The sequence below is a fragment of the Macaca nemestrina genome, chromosome 10 (genome assembly GCF_043159975.1).
Source record: "Macaca nemestrina isolate mMacNem1 chromosome 10, mMacNem.hap1, whole genome shotgun sequence".
NCBI classification, from domain to species: Eukaryota; Metazoa; Chordata; class Mammalia; order Primates; family Cercopithecidae; genus Macaca; species Macaca nemestrina.
The window spans coordinates 85,727,064-85,746,267 of NC_092134.1; the positions used below are offsets into that span (position 1 = coordinate 85,727,064).

The 19,204-nt window shown below is 56.0% G+C and overlaps 1 protein-coding gene across 7 annotated transcripts in view; it reads left to right on the forward strand.

Annotated features, from left to right (window-relative positions):
- The window catches only part of LOC105470063 (histone deacetylase 7), a 38,920-nt gene that overhangs the window by 10,228 nt on the left and 9,488 nt on the right, over positions 1-19,204 (forward strand). For 2 of the 7 annotated variants that reach the window (XM_011721800.3, XM_071071816.1), the window contains exons 2-16: positions 7,723-7,773; positions 11,032-11,219; positions 11,352-11,442; positions 11,780-11,891; positions 12,468-12,583; positions 12,832-12,957; positions 13,691-13,782; positions 13,973-14,083; positions 14,222-14,402; positions 14,609-14,805; positions 15,056-15,229; positions 16,413-16,632; positions 18,001-18,134; positions 18,299-18,419; positions 18,697-18,746. In XM_011721800.3, the coding sequence (XP_011720102.1) occupies positions 7,723-7,773; positions 11,032-11,219; positions 11,352-11,442; positions 11,780-11,891; positions 12,468-12,583; positions 12,832-12,957; positions 13,691-13,782; positions 13,973-14,083; positions 14,222-14,402; positions 14,609-14,805; positions 15,056-15,229; positions 16,413-16,632; positions 18,001-18,134; positions 18,299-18,419; positions 18,697-18,746 (1,964 nt within the window). Of the gene's footprint in view, positions 1-4,139; positions 5,126-7,722; positions 7,774-8,617; positions 8,693-11,031; positions 11,220-11,351; positions 11,443-11,779; positions 11,892-12,467; positions 12,584-12,831; positions 12,958-13,690; positions 13,783-13,972; positions 14,084-14,221; positions 14,403-14,608; positions 14,806-15,055; positions 15,230-16,412; positions 16,633-18,000; positions 18,135-18,298; positions 18,420-18,696; positions 18,747-19,204 lie in introns of those variants that run through there. The other 5 variants (XM_011721795.3, XM_071071813.1, XM_071071815.1 and 2 more) reach the window with 5 other exon arrangements.

Sequence of the window (19,204 nt, forward strand, 5' to 3'; positions counted from 1 at the left end):
TAAACCTGGGAGGCGGAGCTTCCAGTGAGCTGAGATCAGGCCACTGCACTGCAGCCTGGGCGACAGAGCGAGACTCCGTCTCAAAAAAAAAAAAAAAAAAAAAAAAACTTAGTGTAGGCCTGGCGTGGTGGCTTATGCCTGTAATGCCAGCACTTTGGGAGGCTGAGGCGGGCGTATCACTTGAGGTTGGGAGTTCGAGACCAGCCTGATCAACAGGGTGAAACCCTATCTCTACTAAATATACAAAAATTAGCCGGGCATGTTGGCCCATGCCTGTAATCCCAGCTACTCAGGAGGCTGAGGCAGGAGAATCGCTTGAACCCGGGAGGCAGAGGTTGAAGTGAGCCGAGATCGTGCCACTGTACTCCAGCCTGGGCGACAGAGTGAGACTCAATCTCAAAAAAAAAAAAAATTAAAAAAAAATAATAAATAATGCTTAATGGGAGGAGGTTGCCCTCCCCCCGCCAAAAATGCCTGGGATAATAGCCAGCACACAGTAAGCATTAACACATGATTGATCATTATTAATATTATTAATTAATTAAAATAATATAATTATTGTTGATATTGTAACTTAAACATTTCCCTGGCAGTCTTGGGAATGGGCTGCGTGGCCTTGTGGGTGGCACAGGTGAGAAGAGTGAGGAACGCACATCTCCTCTCTCAGCCTGCAGCTGGGAGAGGCAGAACCAGTGGGCAAAGCAGGAGTAGGGTACATAGAGGGGCAGGGTCAGCCCGAGGAAGGCCCAGGAACTGGGGTGACAAGGAGAGCAAGGGAATGAGTGTGACATCTCAGAGGGGAGAAGGAGCCGCCCCTAGAGGCAGCCTGGGCCAGTGACTGTGCTTCCTGTTGGGGCAAACACTGGCCCTTGAGAAAGACTGGCTCCCACTGGCTGCTAAGAGGGAGCAGCTGGTCTAAGTGGGACACCAGAGGGGTAGGGGAGAAGGGAGAGATGAAGGCAGAAACTGGCCCACTTATCCCCATGTTACAGATAGGGCCTCAAATCTTGCCTGCTCAGGATGTTTTGCTCATGATAGGACAGATTGTGGTTAGACATCATGGTGAACTTCCTATCTCAGGGACTGGAGATACTGGAGCAGAGGAGTGAGGATGAGTGTGGAACTTATGTCTTTGAGGGCTTTTCAGAACTAAGAAATCCTAGAGTAGTGTGGACTAGGGGAGCCCACTGGCTCAGGAATTCCCTAAGTGGGCAGAGCAGTGCAGGGGCAGGCCAGGCTATAAGCCGAAGGCCATGGGTAATAGGAAGTAGATGCAGGCCCTCCAGGCCTGCCACCCCAGGAAGTAGCTATGCCCTCCCCTTCACAATGGACTTGCAAGGAGGCTGAGTGGTGGCCCGAGAGGTCCCGGGAGGTGGACAGGGCTGGGAGGACCCCTATTTTTCTCTGTCAGAGGTCAGTAAGGGTCCCCAGAGAGTGCCAGGCCCAGAAACCGACAGCCATACGCAACTCAGAATGGCCCAGCTCCCTGGCCTCAGGTTCTGCCAGGTCTCCATCCTTGAGAGGCCACAGGGTGGAGCTGGGGATCTGGGGTGGGGGACAAAGAACCAGGGAGGATGCTTTCCCACCCCCAGGGAGCTCAAGCCGCTGCTGCCATGGTTACATCTGCTTCCTGTTTGATTCATCTCAAACAGCAGAAGTGGAGGTGGGGTGGGGGGCGACGCTGGCTCCTTGCTCAGGCGGCCGCTGCGTGGGGCTGTTTACAACAGCCGCGTGTGGGATTCCCAGAAAGAGACTCCAAACCGGACATCCTGCGGCTGCAAAATACCCAGGTGTCAAGAGCTAAAAATAGCTGCCTCAGGGCCCCAGCTGCCCCGAGGTGGCAAGAAAGAGGCATGCTCACTGTGGAGGCAGGAGGCTGGCCTTGCCGCCCTTATATCCAGCCTCCTGCTTGGTGTGCAGGAGCTTCTCTGTCCCCTTGCCTCGGACTGACGGAGGCCTTCGTCTGGGTAGGCAGACATTCTGGCTGGCTCACCTGGCAGCTAAGCCTCTGCCCTGATGGGCAGCTGGCTCCTCTGCCAATACAGAGAAATGGTGGAGCTTGCTTTGGGACGCTAATGAGAGTGTCCTAGTGGGACTTGGGAGCTTCTAGAGAAGGGATATGGCAGGGCACTGAGAGCAGGGGAGTTGGAGCTGAGGGTCCTCTAAGACCCCAACCCATTGCCAGCCCCCTGTTCCCAGCATACAGTCCCAAATCATTGCTTGGTTTCTACAAAGTCAACAGTTGCTCCAAATGATTCTTTGGGATTGTCTTCATGGGCACCCAAAGATGACATAGCTTCTGCCCTCTCACCCGCACAGGGCTGGGGATTGCTGCTGGCATGGGTCTCTGTGGGGCTGTGTGATTTTTTTCATCTTTCTGCATGCCCATCTAGGTCCTGCATGTGTCCTGTGCTGGCTGGCCTGTGGCGAGTGGGAATGCTGGGGAGGAGGGGTGGAGTGTATTGGTTGAGAGTGTGGATTCTGAAGCCCAATTTCCTGGGCTCAAGTCCCAGCTGAACCTCTACCACTTGTCTGTGGCCTCAGACAAGTTATCTAATACTGCTGGGCCTCAGTGTACTCATTTACCTAATGGGGATAAAACAAAAAATACCTCATAGGTTTGTCATGAGGACTAGATCAGTTAGCAAATGTAAGGCACTTAGAACAATTCCTAGCACATAATAAGGTGTTCGCTTACAAAAGTTCAGGTGGAAGAGAAAGGGAAGAGTTGGGAGAGGCTGGTGATTAGAGATAGGGCAGGGGGCTGGGCACGGTGGCTCATACCTGTAATCCTAACACTTTGGGAAGCCGAGGTGGGCAAATCACCTGAGGACGGGGGTTGAGACCAGCCTGGCCAACATGGCAAAACACCGTCTCTACTAAAAATACAAAAATTAGCTGGGCTTGGTGGCTAATGCCTGTAGTCCCAGCTACTTGGGAGGCTGAGGGAGGAGAATTGCTTGAACCCAGGAGGCAGAGGTTGCAGTGAGCTGAGATTGTGCCACTGCACTCCAGCCTGGGTGACAGAGCAAGACTCCATCTCAAAAAAAAAAAAAAAGAGAGAGAGCGAGAGAGCGAGTGAGCGAGATGGGGCAGGGGCATGCATCCAGGAGAAAATGGTCTGTGGTAGAGGAGGGAGGAGAGTTGGGAGCAGACACTGAAATGCTAATGCCGGGAAGGAGGCTGCAGACAAGTGCAGCAGGCAAACTACCACTAAGGAAACCCCCCCCCCCCCCCCCGCCCCCGGCCCGCATGTGCTGGGTGCATCACAGACAGCATTGCTAATCTCAGGTGACCTCTTTGAAGTAGGTATTCTTTTGTTTTGTTGTTGTTGTTGTTGTTTTTGAGACAGAGTCTTGCTCTGTCGCCCAGGCTGGAGTGCAGTGGTGTAATCTCAGCTCACTGCAGCCTCCACCTCCTGGGTTCAAGCGATTCTTGTGCCTCAGCCTCCCAAGTAGCGGGGACTACATGCTCCCGCCACCATGCCTAATTTTTGTATTTTTATTAGAGATGGGATTTCACCATGTTGGCCAAGCTGGTCTCGAACTCCTGACCTCAAGTAATCTGCCCGTCTTGGCCTCCCAAAGTTCTGGGATTATAGGCGTGAGCCCCCACGCCCAGCCTGAAGTAGGTATTCTTATCTCCTGGTTACAGATGGGGCAGCCTAAGCAGGTTAAATTGTGTTTCTGGCTTGCCTTGCCAGTCACCGAGGGAGTCGGGGCTTAAACCCAGTCCCATCTGACCGCAAAGCAAATGTCCTGTGTGCTTCAGACCTTCGATTCCCTCACATTTTGTGGCCTGCCAGACCTCATGTGGCAGGGGCTTCCAGCCCACTCTCAGCTCCCTGCTGGGTTCTGGATAAATCTAAGCAAGAAGCATTCAGTGCCAATCAATGAGCAGTATAGAGAATTTCTGGAAGGAGACACAAGAAGCTGTTAGAAAGGGTGACTTCCAGGGAAGTTCTAGGGAGTCTGGGATGAATGAGAAACTTATCCTAACAACTTTTGGGCTCTCTGAATTTTTTTAGTATCTGCAAGTATTGTACTTGTTCAAATATGTTTAAGGCTGCAGGCTGTATTCTAAACTCCTTGAAAGTGAGAACCAGGTTTCACTCATATTTCCGTCTTTTCAACCCCTAGATCAGTGACTTCCCATGGAAGTAGTACCTGCATTTGGGGTCGACCTTTGGGTTTCCCCTGTACTGGTCTGGCCTGGCCTGGCTGGACCAGTGGCTGGCTGGGTGGCTGTGACCTCGCCCCGTCTTTCTCTTTCCTCCTCTGTCAAATGAGAGTGTTGGTCTGAATGATCTCTAAAGCCTGGAAGAGGAGCTGATCCTCTGTGCTCAGCCCCGACTCTGTGTCAGGGAGGCCTGGCAACCACAGTGTTCCTTCTCCTGTTTATTTATTCTTGGATCTTCCTGAAGCTATTTCACTACCAGCCTTCATCTTCTCTGCCAGCCCCATGGAGACTCAAGCTTTTTCCAGCCTATGTCAGGGAAAGAGAACCAGAGACCGCAACCTCGGGTGTGAAGGGAGTCAGCTCTGAGCCCAGGACTATGGCCTCCTGCCACTGCCTGCTTTCCTCTTGCTGCTGGGGCCTAGGTCTTCTTGCTGCTGCTTCCTTTTCAGCTAATCAAGAGTCCAGGGAGGTGGGAACAGTCTCAACAAAGACATTGAAGGTGAGCGAGGAGGATCGCTTAAGCCCAGGAGTTACAGACCAGCCTGGGCAACAGGGGAAGACTTTGTCTCTACAAAAAAACAAACCAAAACAAAAAAATTTAGCCAGGCATGGTGGTGCATACTGTTGTCCCAGCTACTCGGGAGGCTGAGGCAGGAGAATCGCCTGAACCCGGGAGGTCAACTCTGCAGTGAGCCTTGTTCACACCACTGCACTCCAGCCTGGGCATCAGAACAAGACCGTACCTCAAAAAAAAAAAAGACACTGGAGGCATTGGGAGAGGGCATTCTAGGTGGCAGTGCTCCTTTCTGTCCCACTGAAGACATGAAGCTCCTGGGAGAGCAGGTGGTCGGCAAGGCTCAGGTTTTCATCCACCTTGTGCAGATCTAGGAGGCAAAGTCATACCTGCTGGGCAGGGAGGACCAAGCTTGGAGCCTGAGGCAATAAGGTAGGAGCAGTAGGGAGGTCAGTTTGTTCCAGGTGCTTAGACTTGTGTTTGTATCTACTCTGGAGGTTGCTGAGGGCTGGGGTGCACCCATTGGAACAGGGGCTCCATAGGTTTTTGGGTAAAATCAGGTGTTCTGGTTTAAGAAGGTGACTTGCTGGCCCACGTGCCCCAGTGCCAAGTAAACTGTTTCTTAAGTCTGACTGCAGTTGCCTCCAAAGAAGATAGAAAAGGGTAGAGTAGCCAGGATTCCAAAAAGGAGAGCTCTCCAACCTGGCAGAGAGCCATGTGGAGAAGGTTCCAGTGCGAGACAGTATTCCTGGTACCTTGGGTCCATTTACTTCCCTCTTTTTTTTTTTCAGGCTGACCCCAAATTAGTAGTAACAGCCCTTGGAGAGAGGCAGTGATGGGAAAAGAGGTCCCCACACTCAAGCCAGAACTGGGATGCAGGATGTTCATGTTCTGGCTTCAGTTCAGCTACTAACGGGGTGCCATTAGATACCTTTCCTCTCTCTAGGACACAAAGAGAGCTGTTCCCAGGTCTCATCTCTGTTGCTCTGGGCTCTTCTGAACTTGATGGCCCTCAGCACGGGGCCAGGGAGCGGGGGAAAAGCAGAACTTTTTCCAGGAGTTGCTATTGGAAGCAGCCCCCATTGCCAACACACACGCACACACACACACAGCTTTTCTGGACAGACTTTATATTATGGATTATCACCACAAAACATCCCTTTGGGTCCTGGTAGCCAACACCACAGAGTTCAGGGTCATTAATTTTTCTCCTATCCAGAGAGTGCATGGTGTCCAGAATCTGTGGTTACCAGGGGAGCAAGGCGCAGAGAACCTGGCTCTGCTCCCAAGCCTGAATGCTTCTGACCAGCCCCTGGGCAGGGACTGGGGAGGTGGGACAGAATTCCCAGGAGGCAGGGGACTCAGCCTGACACCGTCTCTGGGAGTGCACCCTGGAGCCCAGTCCAGAAACCTCTGGGAGGACTAGGTCCTGCAGAAGAAAGAAGAGGTACTAAGAAAGCCTGGGATTGGGGGTTACCATGTCGTGGGGAGGGGAGTTTGCCTCTGAGGCCCACCACCTTGAGAACTATGCATGCTGTGTCTCAGGCAGGTTGTCAGGAGAGAGTCATTGTATTTGATTTGCCAGTTACTAACAGATCCTGCCATGTGCCCAGTGAGGTGTTTGGTGCAGATGGCCATGGCTTCCACAGGGCACCACAGAGATCATGATAAATGAAGTGTCAAGGTAGTAGACACAGAGCGAGTGCTGCAGAAAAGGAGGAGGGGAGAGGTCACGGGGAGCTTCCCAAGGAGATGGACTTGGGCTGGACATCAGAGGATGGGCAGAATTTAAATAGGTAGAGCAGCATTTTCTGACCGAACTTTGTCACCCAAAGCGTGGGATGTTTTGAGGGCAGTCGGTGGGAGTCTCCCTGTGCCCAGGCTGCCCCTCCCCCAGCAGCGCCTGCCTGCAGGAAGTTCTCATTTCTCAGCTCTGAAGAGGAACTGTGGCTGCCTCTGTGACACAGAACCACAGGAGCACCCTGGCGGTGTCTCAAAAAATACCCCTTTTGCCCCAAGTCTGGCCAGCAGAGGGCTTCTGTGTCCACCCATACCCTCTCCAGGCAGCCTCTGGGTCTCCTGGCCTCCTGTCCCCTTGACCCTGAACTGGACAGCAAGAGGGAAAGGTGTCTGTCTTGGACAGGTGGCCTCAGGACTCATCTCTGTCTTCTCCAACCCCAGCCGGCCTCCACATCCCCTGGGGGCCTTCTGCTGCTGACCAGAAAATCTGACCAGCTATAGGTTTTCTTGCTGGGCTTAGGAGCCTGAGAGAGGCACCCATTTCCAAAAGAAAAGATTTCTGTCTCAGATAATCTGCGAAAGAGGCTGAGTAGGTCCCTCCTCTGAGGAAACAGAGGCAGCAGGACATAGGATGGGGCAGTGTGAGGAAAAGGGTCTGCACTACGGGGTCCTTAGGCTGTGCACTCCTGCCCTTACCACTTCACAGTTCCCACCAGATCTGACTTGACCTCCGGGCCATGACCCAGTCCCTCCCCCACTCTGGAAACCTCTGTGTCCCCTCTTGCTCCATTCACTCCCACTTGGGAGGCTCTGAGCAGGCCAGGTTCCCTCTATCCAGGCCTGTTCCCCACAGCCGTCCCCCCAGCCGGGCTCTCCCACCTCTGGCCCCACCTCACCTCTCAGCCCTCTTCTTTCCCTCCAGGGTGGGGGATGGGAGCCTGGTTTGGCTGCCCAGGGAAGATCGTATCTGACCACAGGAGGGAGGGCTAAGGGCATTGCTGGGTGACTTGAGGCCTCCTTAGGTTCTTGTTCTGTCTGAGCTCAAATCATTTAGAGTGAGTGACTTGAGGAAGAGGGAGCTGGGAGCCCTTTTCACCAGCAGGGGGATTGGAGAAGTCGAATGGGGTGGGGTCTTCTCATTTTGATTAACTTCTGGTGGAGGTCCCAGGCTTTGGCGTGCTCAAGCTTGGAGTGGCAGGGAGCAGGCCTGGCTTGACTCTCTTTCCTTCCTGCTCCCTCTCCTCACCCCTCCCTGCAGCTCTTTCACTCTGTCTCTCTTCTCTCTACAGATGGGACCCAGGTGAGCCCGGGTGCCCACTATCGCAGCCCCACTGGCACAGGTAAGAGTCAAGCCCGGGGGAGCCCATGGTAGGGAGTGGAAGATGAGGGGTGGAAAGGCTGTAAGAAGGCGAGAAGCTGAGGGGTTAGAGAAGCAGGATTGCTGCCTGATCTGCCAGAGAGCCACGAGGTGGGACTCCAGGGAGGGGCGAGGAGCCGGGGTAAGAGAGGCAGCTCTGGATGCTGGCTGGGCACAGTGCTAGGAAACACAACAGGAAAAGGAAACACAGGATGCCCTTCTTGTTCTTGCTGGGAGCAGTGAAACAGGAAGGAAAGTAAGAAGCTAATATTTATACTGACATCCCTGCCCCATGTCAGGCACCAGGCAAGGTGTGTTCTTGTGTGTGGACTCATTCAGTTCTCACGCCGGCTCTGCAAGGTGGGCATGGCAGCCCTTGCAGAGCCCTTGCTCTGCTGGAGGGGAAGTGTTCTCTCACCGTCTGCACCTCCTCCCTCTGCTGGCCCGAGCCTCCTCTGCTGCTAGTCTGCCCTGGGGAAGGACTGGACTTCCTGCTGCTGCTTTGGTTTAGGACATGCCCATGGGGCCAGGTCTGGACTAGACGCAGTCTGCCCTTCCTTCAGCGCAGCCAATAGCAACTGAGGGCCTACTGAGTGCAAGATACACAGCCTGATGCCTAATAATTCCATATAACAGGGAGAAATGGAGTCCAGGTATCCTCCTTGCTTTAGTCCTGGCTGTTGAAAAGCTAACAGGCAGGTTAGGGAGGAAGCAAACACAAATACAAAGAGAAAAAAAAAATAGAATGCAATAATAATGAGAGGACACTGATTCATGAGTTTATCCATTTGTTCAAGAATCATTAATGAGCTCTGTCTCTGTGCCAGGGTACTTTCCTCGACATTTTAGGAGAGACACCGATTTATTCATTGATTCTATGTTTGTGGAGTGCCTGTCATGTGGTAGGTACTATTCTAGGTGCTGGGAATAATAAGCAATGCATGAAACCAAGTCCCCGCCCTATGGAGCTTAACTCAGACATGGTGCCTGCCCACAGATCACTGATCCTGGTATGGAACGGCCACATGATTGGAGTCCAGAAGAGGGAGGGATGCTAGACGCTGGCTGGGTCCAGGGATGAGGGAGGACTCCAGCTGAGCTTTGAGCAGAGAGTAGGATTTGGAAAAGTAGAATGTTGGGATGAGGACAGCACAGGCAGGGGGACATTGTGAACAAAAGGTCAGAGAACAGAAGAGACGTGGATTTGTGACAGGTGGAAGCTGATGGCCAAGGTGGAAGGTTCATGTTCAGATGCAGACCAAGTTGAGAGAAGCCAAGTTAGGACTACACTGTGGAGCCTCAGGAATGCTACAGCACCCCAAAAAGTATTTCCAGGGCTCCAGGCAGAGCCCATCCTGTATTCCCTTCTGCTGTGGAGGCAATGGCCATGCAGAGTGTGAGGGGGAGGGCCGATGCTGGGGGCTGCTCACAATCCGTGTGTGGCTGAAGCCACTGGTCTTCAGTCCAGGTGGCTGGCCTTGGTTCCCCCAGGCCCCTCTTGCATAATCAGGGGAGTCACCCCAGGAAACCAGGACACAGAACATGGAAGGACTGAAACCCTTCCTGGGGCAGGAGTGTTTTCGTATTCAAAACCCAGACTCAACCCAAATGAGAATCTGGATTTCTTGAGAGGCACCGTGAACAAGGGGTGGGGCATCAAAGCTGTGCATTTTCTACTGAGGGCGGCATCTGGGTGCATAGCCATCACCGTCCCTCTGGGCCTCTTGATATTCGGGGGCATGGCGGGCACCTCCTTGCTGGGGTCCTGTCTTGTGTTCATGTCACAGTCAGGGAATGTTAGAGTGAATGCCCTTTAATGACAGCCTACTGCAAACCCCTCTTCTTTGCTTAGTGAGAAAGCCCCTTGAGGGGAGGTGAATTACTGAAAGTTGGTGGAAAACTGGAGTACCTGCCTTGGTAGGACCAGAACCCATGCTAGCTCTGCCCCTAGCTGGGTGACTTTGGATAGGGCCCTTCACCTCCGAGACTCAGTTTCCTTATTTAGAATAACGAGATAGTAATACCTACCCCCCAGGGCCAGTGGGTTGATGAGGTGAGAGGGTTTTGTAGATGTTCACTCGCAAGTGCTGTAGATGTAAAGATTGTGGTTAGGAGTGGCCGGCTTGGGCCTGGAGGCTATGATTTCTGACTCCTGGACTGGTACTTTGCCACAGGCCTTTCCAGCCCTCCTCAGCCCCAATCCCTGAGGACAGTCTGTGGCTGCCCCACCGGGAGATACCCAGCTTTGGAATTGCTGAAGGAGACCTCTCCAGGAAGGCTTCTCCACTTGTGTGCCCCACCATGGGGCCGGCCTGCTCCCACCCCACCCACTTCCCCTTCTCCAGGATAAGCCCGATGCAACAGCTCCATCTCCCAGTGTCTCAGCCTCTCTGGCTGCTCAGCCCAGCCTGGTCCAGCTGGCTAGGCTGGCATGGACCCTAGTCTGGTGGCTAGTTATAAATAGCCCCTGCACCCACAGCCTTGGCAGGGTGCTCCTAGCATGGGTGCAGAGGATTCTTGAGAAGAGGCAGCCGTGCCTGCCATCCTGACGATGCCAGGCCCAGAGCCGCCGTGGAGGCACCCAGGAGCAGGCCCAAGGGCACATGGGCCCTGTGAGCTGAGGAAGCTGCCCTGGGCACAGGGTTTTGCAGGCCCAACGTGGCTGGTCAGGGCTGGCTGTAGGCTTGAGGCATCACTTTATCTCATGACTGGGGATAGAGCATGGGAGGGTGGCGACCCAGAGGGCCTGTGAGGCTTGGGGCTGGAGGCGGAACAAAGTGGGCCTGTTTGCCTGCCTGATTGCTTCCTTTGAGCCCAACTCATTAAAGGGCAGCTGGGCAAATCCTCTGATTCCAGGGAGGGATGAAGGGAGGGAGAAGGCAGGGCCAAGAATGTCCCACCATAGGACAATGTCCCATCATAGATCACCGTAGCCCTCAGCCCCAGGCCCAGGGAGGAGCATGTTTAGTGGAAGAGCACGGTGGTGAAGTCCGAAGGCTCCATTCCAGCACCACCAGTGATACAGTGTAACTGCGTTCAGTTCTGTGACTTTTTCTCACGAGTAAAATGGAATTGATAACACCTACCTTGCAGGACCATGACAGGATTAAGTGAGGAAACCCCATGAGAGTGTTTTGCCATTGTCAAGTGAGCCTGAGGGAGGCTGATGGAGGACCAGGCTGTAGTCATGCCCCCGAGGACAAACTTTCCAGCTTACCCTGCTCCCTCTCTCTGTCCCCAGGCTGCCCCAGGCCCTGTGCAGACACACCAGGCCCTCAGCCCCAGCCCATGGACCTGCGGGTGGGCCAGCGGCCCCCAGTGGAGCCCCCACCAGAGCCCACATTGCTGGCCCTGCAGCGTCCCCAGCGCCTGCACCACCACCTCTTCCTAGCAGGCCTGCAGCAGCAGCGCTCGGTGGAGCCCATGAGGGTAAAGATGGAGCTCCCTGCACGTGGGGCCACCTTGAGCTTGGTCCCCAGCCTCCCCGCCTTCAGCCTCCCTAGACCCCAGTCTCAGTCCTCAACTTCTTGTTCCTTTCTGGGCTGCCGGCCCTGCCCACAGCTCTCCATGGACACACCGATGCCCGAGTTGCAGGTGGGACCCCAGGAACAAGAGTTGCGGCAGCTTCTCCACAAGGACAAGAGCAAGCGAAGTAAGGAGGACACCGCCCCAGCCCAGCCCAGCCCCACCAGCCTGGTGCCTGTGGCTGCCTGTGTAGCTTGTGAGGGGTGAGGTGGGAGGGGCACAGCCAGCTGAGCCGAGGCTTTCCCCCTGCTTGCCTGGGCTCCGCCTGTGAATGTGTGTGGGATGTGGGGTCAGGTGGGGAGTGTCTGGAGGCTTCAGGGAGGGGTAGGGCCTCGGTCTTGGCTCTTGCGCGGGGAGTCCCTGGGACGCCTCCTACTGAGGATGGGGACAGGGCAGTGGCCAGGGAGTGCCATGAGGCTGCCTGTCCACCCACCTCCAGCCCCTTCGTGACTCTGCCCCTACAGGTGCTGTAGCCAGCAGCGTGGTCAAGCAGAAGCTGGCAGAGGTGATTCTGAAAAAACAGCAGGCAGCCCTAGAGAGAACAGTCCATTCCAACAGCCCCGGCATTCCCTACAGGTAACACCCTCCTCACCTGCCCTCCTGTCCCCACATGCAGCCTCCACCCCCACCCCCGTGTTAGCCATGAGCACACACACACGCCTCCTTCCTCCCCAGCTGCCACAACCAGTCCTTAACCTTCCTCTAAACATAATGCCCCCAAGCCCCTCTCTCAACTGATACGTGCCCTCTTCTCTCTTTAAATTCTCTCCCCACCCCCACCCCACCCGAGGCCCTTCACACACACATACACACACCCTACTGGCTTTTTTCTTGCACAGGAGCCCCTTCTCTCTTTATATTTTCCCTGAGCACAAAAATGTCCTGGTTCCCAGAGCAGGTTCCTAGTGCAGGTGACAGAGCTCCCAGTGGGCTCTTCACCTACGCACCAAGCACCTGGCTTCTATGCCTAGGTCAGAGCTCTGCACTGTAGCTGCTGGAGAGGACAGGTGGCCCACTGCTGCCACCTGGAGATGGTCCCCATTCCTACCAGCCCCACCTTGCCCAGCCCCACAGGTCCCAGGGCTGGTGCTCAGGGCGGTGCCCGTGCAGTGTCCCCACCCCTCTGAAGCAGCCTTGGCACTCATTCTGTAGAACCCTGGAGCCCCTGGAGACGGAAGGAGCCGCCCGCTCCATGCTCAGCAGCTTTTTGCCTCCTGTTCCCAGCCTGCCCAGTGACCCCCCAGAGCACTTCCCTCTGCGCAAGACAGGTGAGCTGGACAAACAGGTGGGACCTTTCAGGCAAAGGAAGGGGGAAGGGCCTTGGACATAGGGGAGGAGTGTGCAGGGGTGGGCGGGCTGGACTGGGCCAGGCCAGGGGATCGTCGGTAGGCTAGGATCTTCGTTCTGGTTCTGCCTTCTCTTTCCTTGACTGATAGAGATGACTGGGACTGAGGGACTAAAGGATGGAAAAAAAGAAGGGTTGGGGGGGCCTGAGTGACGCTGGTGCTCCCTGCAGTCTCTGAGCCCAACCTGAAGCTGCGCTATAAGCCCAAGAAGTCCCTGGAGCGGAGGAAGAATCCACTGCTCCGAAAGGAAAGTGCGCCCCCCAGCCTCCGGCGGCGGCCTGCAGAGACCCTCGGAGGTGAGGGCCGGCTGAGCGGGTGCAGTTGCCATCCTCAAACCTGGCTGGTCTTGTCCCTTTGGGTCAGGCCCTACCTAGACAGGGGTCCCCTCCTTAGGACTGCCATGCATGGTTGTATGGGGGGTGTCCCACATACTTGCCGAAGCACGGGAGTTGGGGCTGAAACCCAGTCCCTGCTCTGTTAGCTAAGGTGACATCTCCCAGAAAAGAGGACACCCTTCAAAAAATTGTGCAGAGGTTCTGTAGGCCAAAGGTGGCCTGCCTTCTTCCTGCTCTTATGGGAAGAAAGCAGGAGGCGAGGCGTGGTGGCTCACACCTATAATCCCAGCACTTTGGGAGGCCGAGGCAGGTTGATTACCTGAGGTTAGGAGTTTGAGACCAACCTGGCCAACATGGTGAAACCCTGTGTCTACTAAAAATACAAAAATTAGCCGGGCATGGTGGTGCATGCCTGTAGTCTCAGCTACTTGGGAGGCTGAGCCAGGAGAATCGCTTGAACCCAGGAGGTGGAGGTTGCAGTGAGCCGGGATCGTGCCATTGCACTCCAGCCTGGGAAACAGAGCAAGACTCCGTCTCAAAAAAAAAAAAAGAAAAAGAAAAAAAGGGAAAGCAGGAAGCAAAGGTGCCCGTTAAGGAAGGGGCTGCTCTTGGGTCTCCTGCACCAGGTGGCCTGGCTGTGCCCTCCTGCCCACCCTGGCCTCTGACTGCACTTCCCTCTCTCCCCAACCCTCAGACTCCTCCCCAAGTAGTAGCAGCACGCCTGCGTCAGGGTGCAGCTCCCCCAATGACAGCGAGCACGGCCCCAATCCCATCCTGGGCTCGGAGGTAAGGCCTTGCTGAGACTGGGCTCTCCTGGGGCAGTTCTGAGGCTCAGTCTTCTTCCAGCAAGCGGCCCTACCCGGGCTGAGGCTGCAGGGTCTGGGCAGCCCCTGCCAGAGCCTCCTGGGTGTTCTGGGGAAGGTGCGCTGGGGTAGAGGTCTGGGACCGGTGACCCTCGCCCTGCTCCCTATGGCAGGCGCTCTTGGGCCAGCGGCTGCGGCTGCAGGAGACTTCTCTGGCCCCGTTCGCCTTGCCGACAGTGTCCTTGCTGCCCGCAATCACGCTGGGGCTGCCCGCCCCTGCCAGGGTGAGTGGCTGGGGTGCCCACCCCCACTCCAAGCCCCCCCAGCTTCTTTCACTCCCTTTTCCTGCTGCCTCACCCCAACACCTTCATTGTTCTCTGCTGGAATCTTCTCCCCCATGACTTCTCCCGCCTCTCCCCCAGGCTGACAGTGACCGCAGGACCCATCCGACTCTGGGCCCTCGGGGGCCGATCCTGGGGAGCCCCCACACTCCCCTCTTCCTGCCCCATGGCCTGGAGCCCGAGGCTGGGGGCACTTTGCCCTCTCGCCTGCAGCCCATTCTCCTCCTGGACCCCTCAGGCTCTCATGCCCCGCTGCTGACTGGTGAGTCTGCTACTTCTCTAGGGAAGGGGCTGGGTCCCTGCATCCTGCTAAGGGCCAAGCTTGGGATGGTCCCATCCTTCCTCCCCATCTCTGTCCCCCTGTCCTGCGCATCACCCTGCTGCACCCTGGCTCCCCACCCTATACCCTCACTTCCTTCCATTGCTCCCTGTGGTTCCCTCCTTATTCCACCCCCCGATTCTTTCCAGTGCCCGGGCTTGGGCCCTTGCCCTTCCACTTTGCCCAGTCCTTAATGACCACCGAGCGGCTCTCCGGGTCAGGTCTCCACTGGCCACTGAGCCGGACTCGCTCAGAGCCCCTGCCCCCCAGTGCCACCGCTCCCCCACCGCCGGGCCCCATGCAGCCCCGCCTGGAGCAACTCAAAACTCACGTCCAGGTGATCAAGGTGAGAGGAATTGGGTAGTGGAGGTATTGAGGGGCTGCTTAACTGGGACCTTAGGGGCCGAAAGAAGAAGGGTGCTTAGAAAGGGCAGGGACCTGGAGGACAAAAGAAGGGGATGTGACTTCTGGGAGCCCAGAGCTGTGTGGCAGCTGGAGTCCTAGCAAGATGATTGCTGCCTGGCCCAGTGCACTACCTCCCACCCCATGCCCCTCGCTCCACCATGGCTTCTCAGCCAGGGGTCTCCCCTCCCCAGAGGTCAGCCAAACCGAGTGAGAAGCCCCGGCTGCGGCAGATACCTTCGGCTGAAGACCTGGAGACAGATGGTGGGGGACCGGGCCAGGTGGTAGACGATGGCCTGGAACACAGGGAGCTGAGCCATGGGCAGCCTGAGGCCAGAGGCCCTGCTCCTCTCCAGCAGCACCCCCAGGTATGGCAGTCCCCACCTGCCCCTCAGAAAGTGTCCTCAGAAGACTCTGGCGCCTGGCATAAGGTGGGGAAGGGAGAGAGATACGACATTAGTGCAAGAGGCAGCTCTAGGACCCATGGTTGCCCTATAAGATCCTGGGTGCTGGATCCACACCAAGGTGTAGGCACACACACACACACATGCACACTCACACACCCATATACACACATACACGCAACAGTTTGCCAGTCTCAGGTGAAGCAGGTCCCTTTTCCAGCAGGGAGTCTGGCCTTTCCTGGAGCCACACACACTCCTGCCCTGGCGTGTCTCCCTCTTTCCAGAAAGGTGGCTAAGGCCAGAGGTGGAATGGAGCCAGGCTCCAGCATGTCCAGCAGAATGCTCTCACTGTGGGAATCAAGACCCAGTGCATTAGCTTGCCAGAGCTGTTGGGATATGTGCTATAGGCTGGGTGCCTTAAACAGCAGGCATTTACCGTCTCACCGTTCTGGAGGCTGGAAGTCGAAATCGAGGTGTTGTTAGAGTTGGTTCCTTCTGGTGGCTGTGAGTGTGAGCGCAGGGGCTGTTCCAGGTCTCTCTCCTTGGCTTGTGGATGGTCATCTTCTTCCTGTGGCTTCACGTGGTTTCCCTCTGTGTGTGTGTGTCCAGATTTCCTCTTCCTATAAGGACAACAGTCATACTAGGTTAAGGCCCACCCTAACGACCTCGTTTTAATTTGATTACTTCTGTTTGTAAAGACCCTATCTCTGAATAAGGTCATGTTTAGAGGTACTGGGGGTTGGGACTTCAGCATATAAATTTGAGGGTGGGGAACATAATTCAATCCGTAACACATGATGACAGGCCACATACACGTTCTTGAGCAGTTACACAGTCCAGGAGACGAGGACATCCTGGTCAGCGCAAGATCCAGCGCCCCTCCCCTGGTTCCTGGCTTTGGAGTCCCAAGGGCCCGGGGAGCTCTGATGGAATGAGTGGTCAGTCTGGGGTGCAAGCCTTTCAGGGGGCTGCAGGGGTCAGGGGGCTTAGAGAGTCAAAGGCCAGAGCCCCACTGGACAGCAGGTCTAGGTTTATCGTGGAATCTCTCTAGGAAAGGGGCCTGCTTGGCAGTTCCCAAGACCTCAGGCAGAAGTAGAGGGAGCAGGACCCTGAGGCACTGGAGACCAAGGCCTCATCTTTCTCCTAGGTGTTGCTCTGGGAACAGCAGCGACTGGCTGGGCGGCTCCCCCGGGGCAGCACCGGGGACACTGTGCTGCTTCCTCTGGCTCAGGGTGGGCACCGGCCTCTGTCCCGGGCTCAGTCTTCCCCAGCCGCACCTGCCTCACTGTCAGCCCCAGAACCTGCCAGCCAGGCCCGAGTCCTCTCCAGCTCAGAGACCCCTGCCAGGACCCTGCCCTTCACCACAGGTGAGACCAGGAGGAGGGTGGCAGGTGGAGGGAGGGGCTCGGCTGCATGAGTCCATGTGGGTGTCGTGGTGTCACTTGGGACGTTTTTAGAGGCCACAGAGCGCTTAGCCTTGTTAGGCCCACGCAGTACCCATGGAGCACATGGAACAGCTGGTTATTGCATTTGGCCTTTGAGGACCAAGGCTCAGGAAATCTAAGGTGACAAAGCCTATGGTCAAATAGCAAGTAGTAGTCAAGCCAGGATAAGAATTCCAGTCTCCTGCCAATGCTCTCAGACCTTTTGAAAATGATATTTATGGCTGTTTGCTCTGCTTGTAAAAAGAGCTCAGAAGTATTTTAGACATTTTGAAGAGTACAGAAAAACCTAAGAAGAAAAGAAAAATCATCAACCAGTATCCCACCACCCAGAAGTAACGCCTCTGAAATTCTGCTGTATTTCAGTCCAGGCTTTGTTCTGGCCATATGTACATGTACAGATGCCATGAACACATGAACTACGTTTTGTATCCTACTTAGTTAACATATTATGAATGCTTCTTGGCATAATTAGTCTTTAAAACCGAGAGTCTCATAGTATTTCATCATTGTATTTCATTTTTACTGAGGGATTCCTTATCAGTTAGACATTTAGATTACAGTTTATTTGAATTTCCTCATGCATAAATCTTTCCTCATGCTTGGGATTATTTCCCAAGGTTCACTGTAAAGGAGTAGCGTTCCTGGGTCACATGGTGTGAGCATTATGAGAGTCGTTGGTGTCCTAGACGCACAGAAATTGACCCTCCCACCCACAATGCACAGGACCCTCCTCTGAAGACCTCCCACGGGTCAGACTGAAATAGTCACTTCTCCGAAGCTGGATTTGTCTTATCACACGGTCCAGTGTCATTGTGGGCTTCTTAGCTCCCGGTTTTGGGGTTTCCTAGGAATTCTTTCCCCTCCCAACACCCCTTGGTAACCTCTCTGGGTTCATGACACCCATGTGAGACGCTGTACGTTAGACCTCGACTTCATGCTTTGCTCTGAGCACTTGAGTGCCTGATGCTGGGCCCTCGAGTGCTGGGCCACCCAGCAGTCGTGTCCGCATGTGGGAAGGCCATGGCTCTGTGGCAGCCGTGTTGGCTGGAGCTGTGTTGGTGTGTTGGCTGCCGCCACCTGGGCAGGTGTCTGGGCATGTGTGGACAGGTGTGAGGGGCTGGGGCTGGGGCAGGGGGCAGGATGAAATGCAGACCTGTGTGGGTGTGAGGGGTGTGTGCCTGCCCGGCTCCGTGTAGGCGCCTGCTGTGGCGGTGCTGGCATTTTCTCTGCAGCCAAGGCCATGGGGCGTGAGGACTCCCTGGGTCCCCGCTCTGACCCTTGCTCCCGTAGGGCTGATCTATGACTCGGTCATGCTGAAGCACCAGTGCTCCTGTGGTGACAACAGCAGGCACCCAGAGCACGCCGGCCGCATCCAGAGCATCTGGTCCCGGCTGCAGGAGCGGGGTCTCCGGAGCCAGTGTGAGGTGAGGAGGTGCCGGTGGGGCCCGAGGAATGGGTGGAGGGAGGAGTCATGGGAGGAGAGGGGTGGGAGGCCCTGGGGCCCATGAGAGATGAGGGGCACATGGGCTGGTGGTGATGGGAGGGAAGGGGCGAGCATGGGCTCAGAGCTCTGTGGTCCCCTGTTCAGTGTCTCCGAGGCCGGAAGGCCTCCCTGGAGGAGCTGCAGTCGGTCCACTCTGAGCGGCACGTGCTCCTCTACGGCACCAACCCGCTCAGCCGCCTCAAACTGGACAACGGGAAGCTGGCAGGTAAGGGCCTAGTGGCCCTGTCTCCCCGTGCCCACTCACCTCACCCAGCTCCCATGCACTCCTGTCCTGGCTCTGCCCGCCTGGCCGGCCTCCTCCCACGCCCTGGACGTCCCTACTCCAGCTTGCTGCCGAGCCCCTCCGCAACCCACCTCCACCTCTCCCTTCCATATTTCTCTCCCCCAATACTCACCCAGCCCTGCTATCTGGGTTCCCTGCTCCCTATTGGGCCAAAGGCTGAGAGTATTCACGCTGACGTGGGCTGGGCCTCTCCTCGCAGGGCTCCTGGCACAGCGGATGTTTGTGATGCTGCCCTGTGGTGGGGTTGGGGTAAGTGTGCCCAAGGGTCTCAGGGGGCATTGCCAGGGCTCTCAGCTCTCCTCCCTGTGGTTCTCCCAGGCCCAGCCCCTGCAGAACTTCTGCTTGTTGTGGTTCTGCCAGACAGGGTGGGCCAGGGACTTCCTGAGGTGCCCTCTGCAGCAGGAAGCTCCTTTTGGACAGGCGTGTCTCGGACCCACAGTGTCCCCCGAATGCGGAGCCCAGCCTAAGCCTCGCCCCTAGAAGGTGTCTGGTAGAGGTTGAGTGAGGTTTCAGGAGCAGGGCCAAGGCTGGGGCTTAGGATCATCTCTCCCTTCAGAGACCCCCATGATTGGGCACTGGCCGCCAGGCTGCTCTGTCTGCTCTGAAGTGGGGTACCTCAGCCTGGTCCCCAGACCTTGGGCTGCCTGGCGTGACGTCATGGTGGTGCTTCCAGTGTCCTTGGCGATCCCAGCACTTCCCTACTCCGG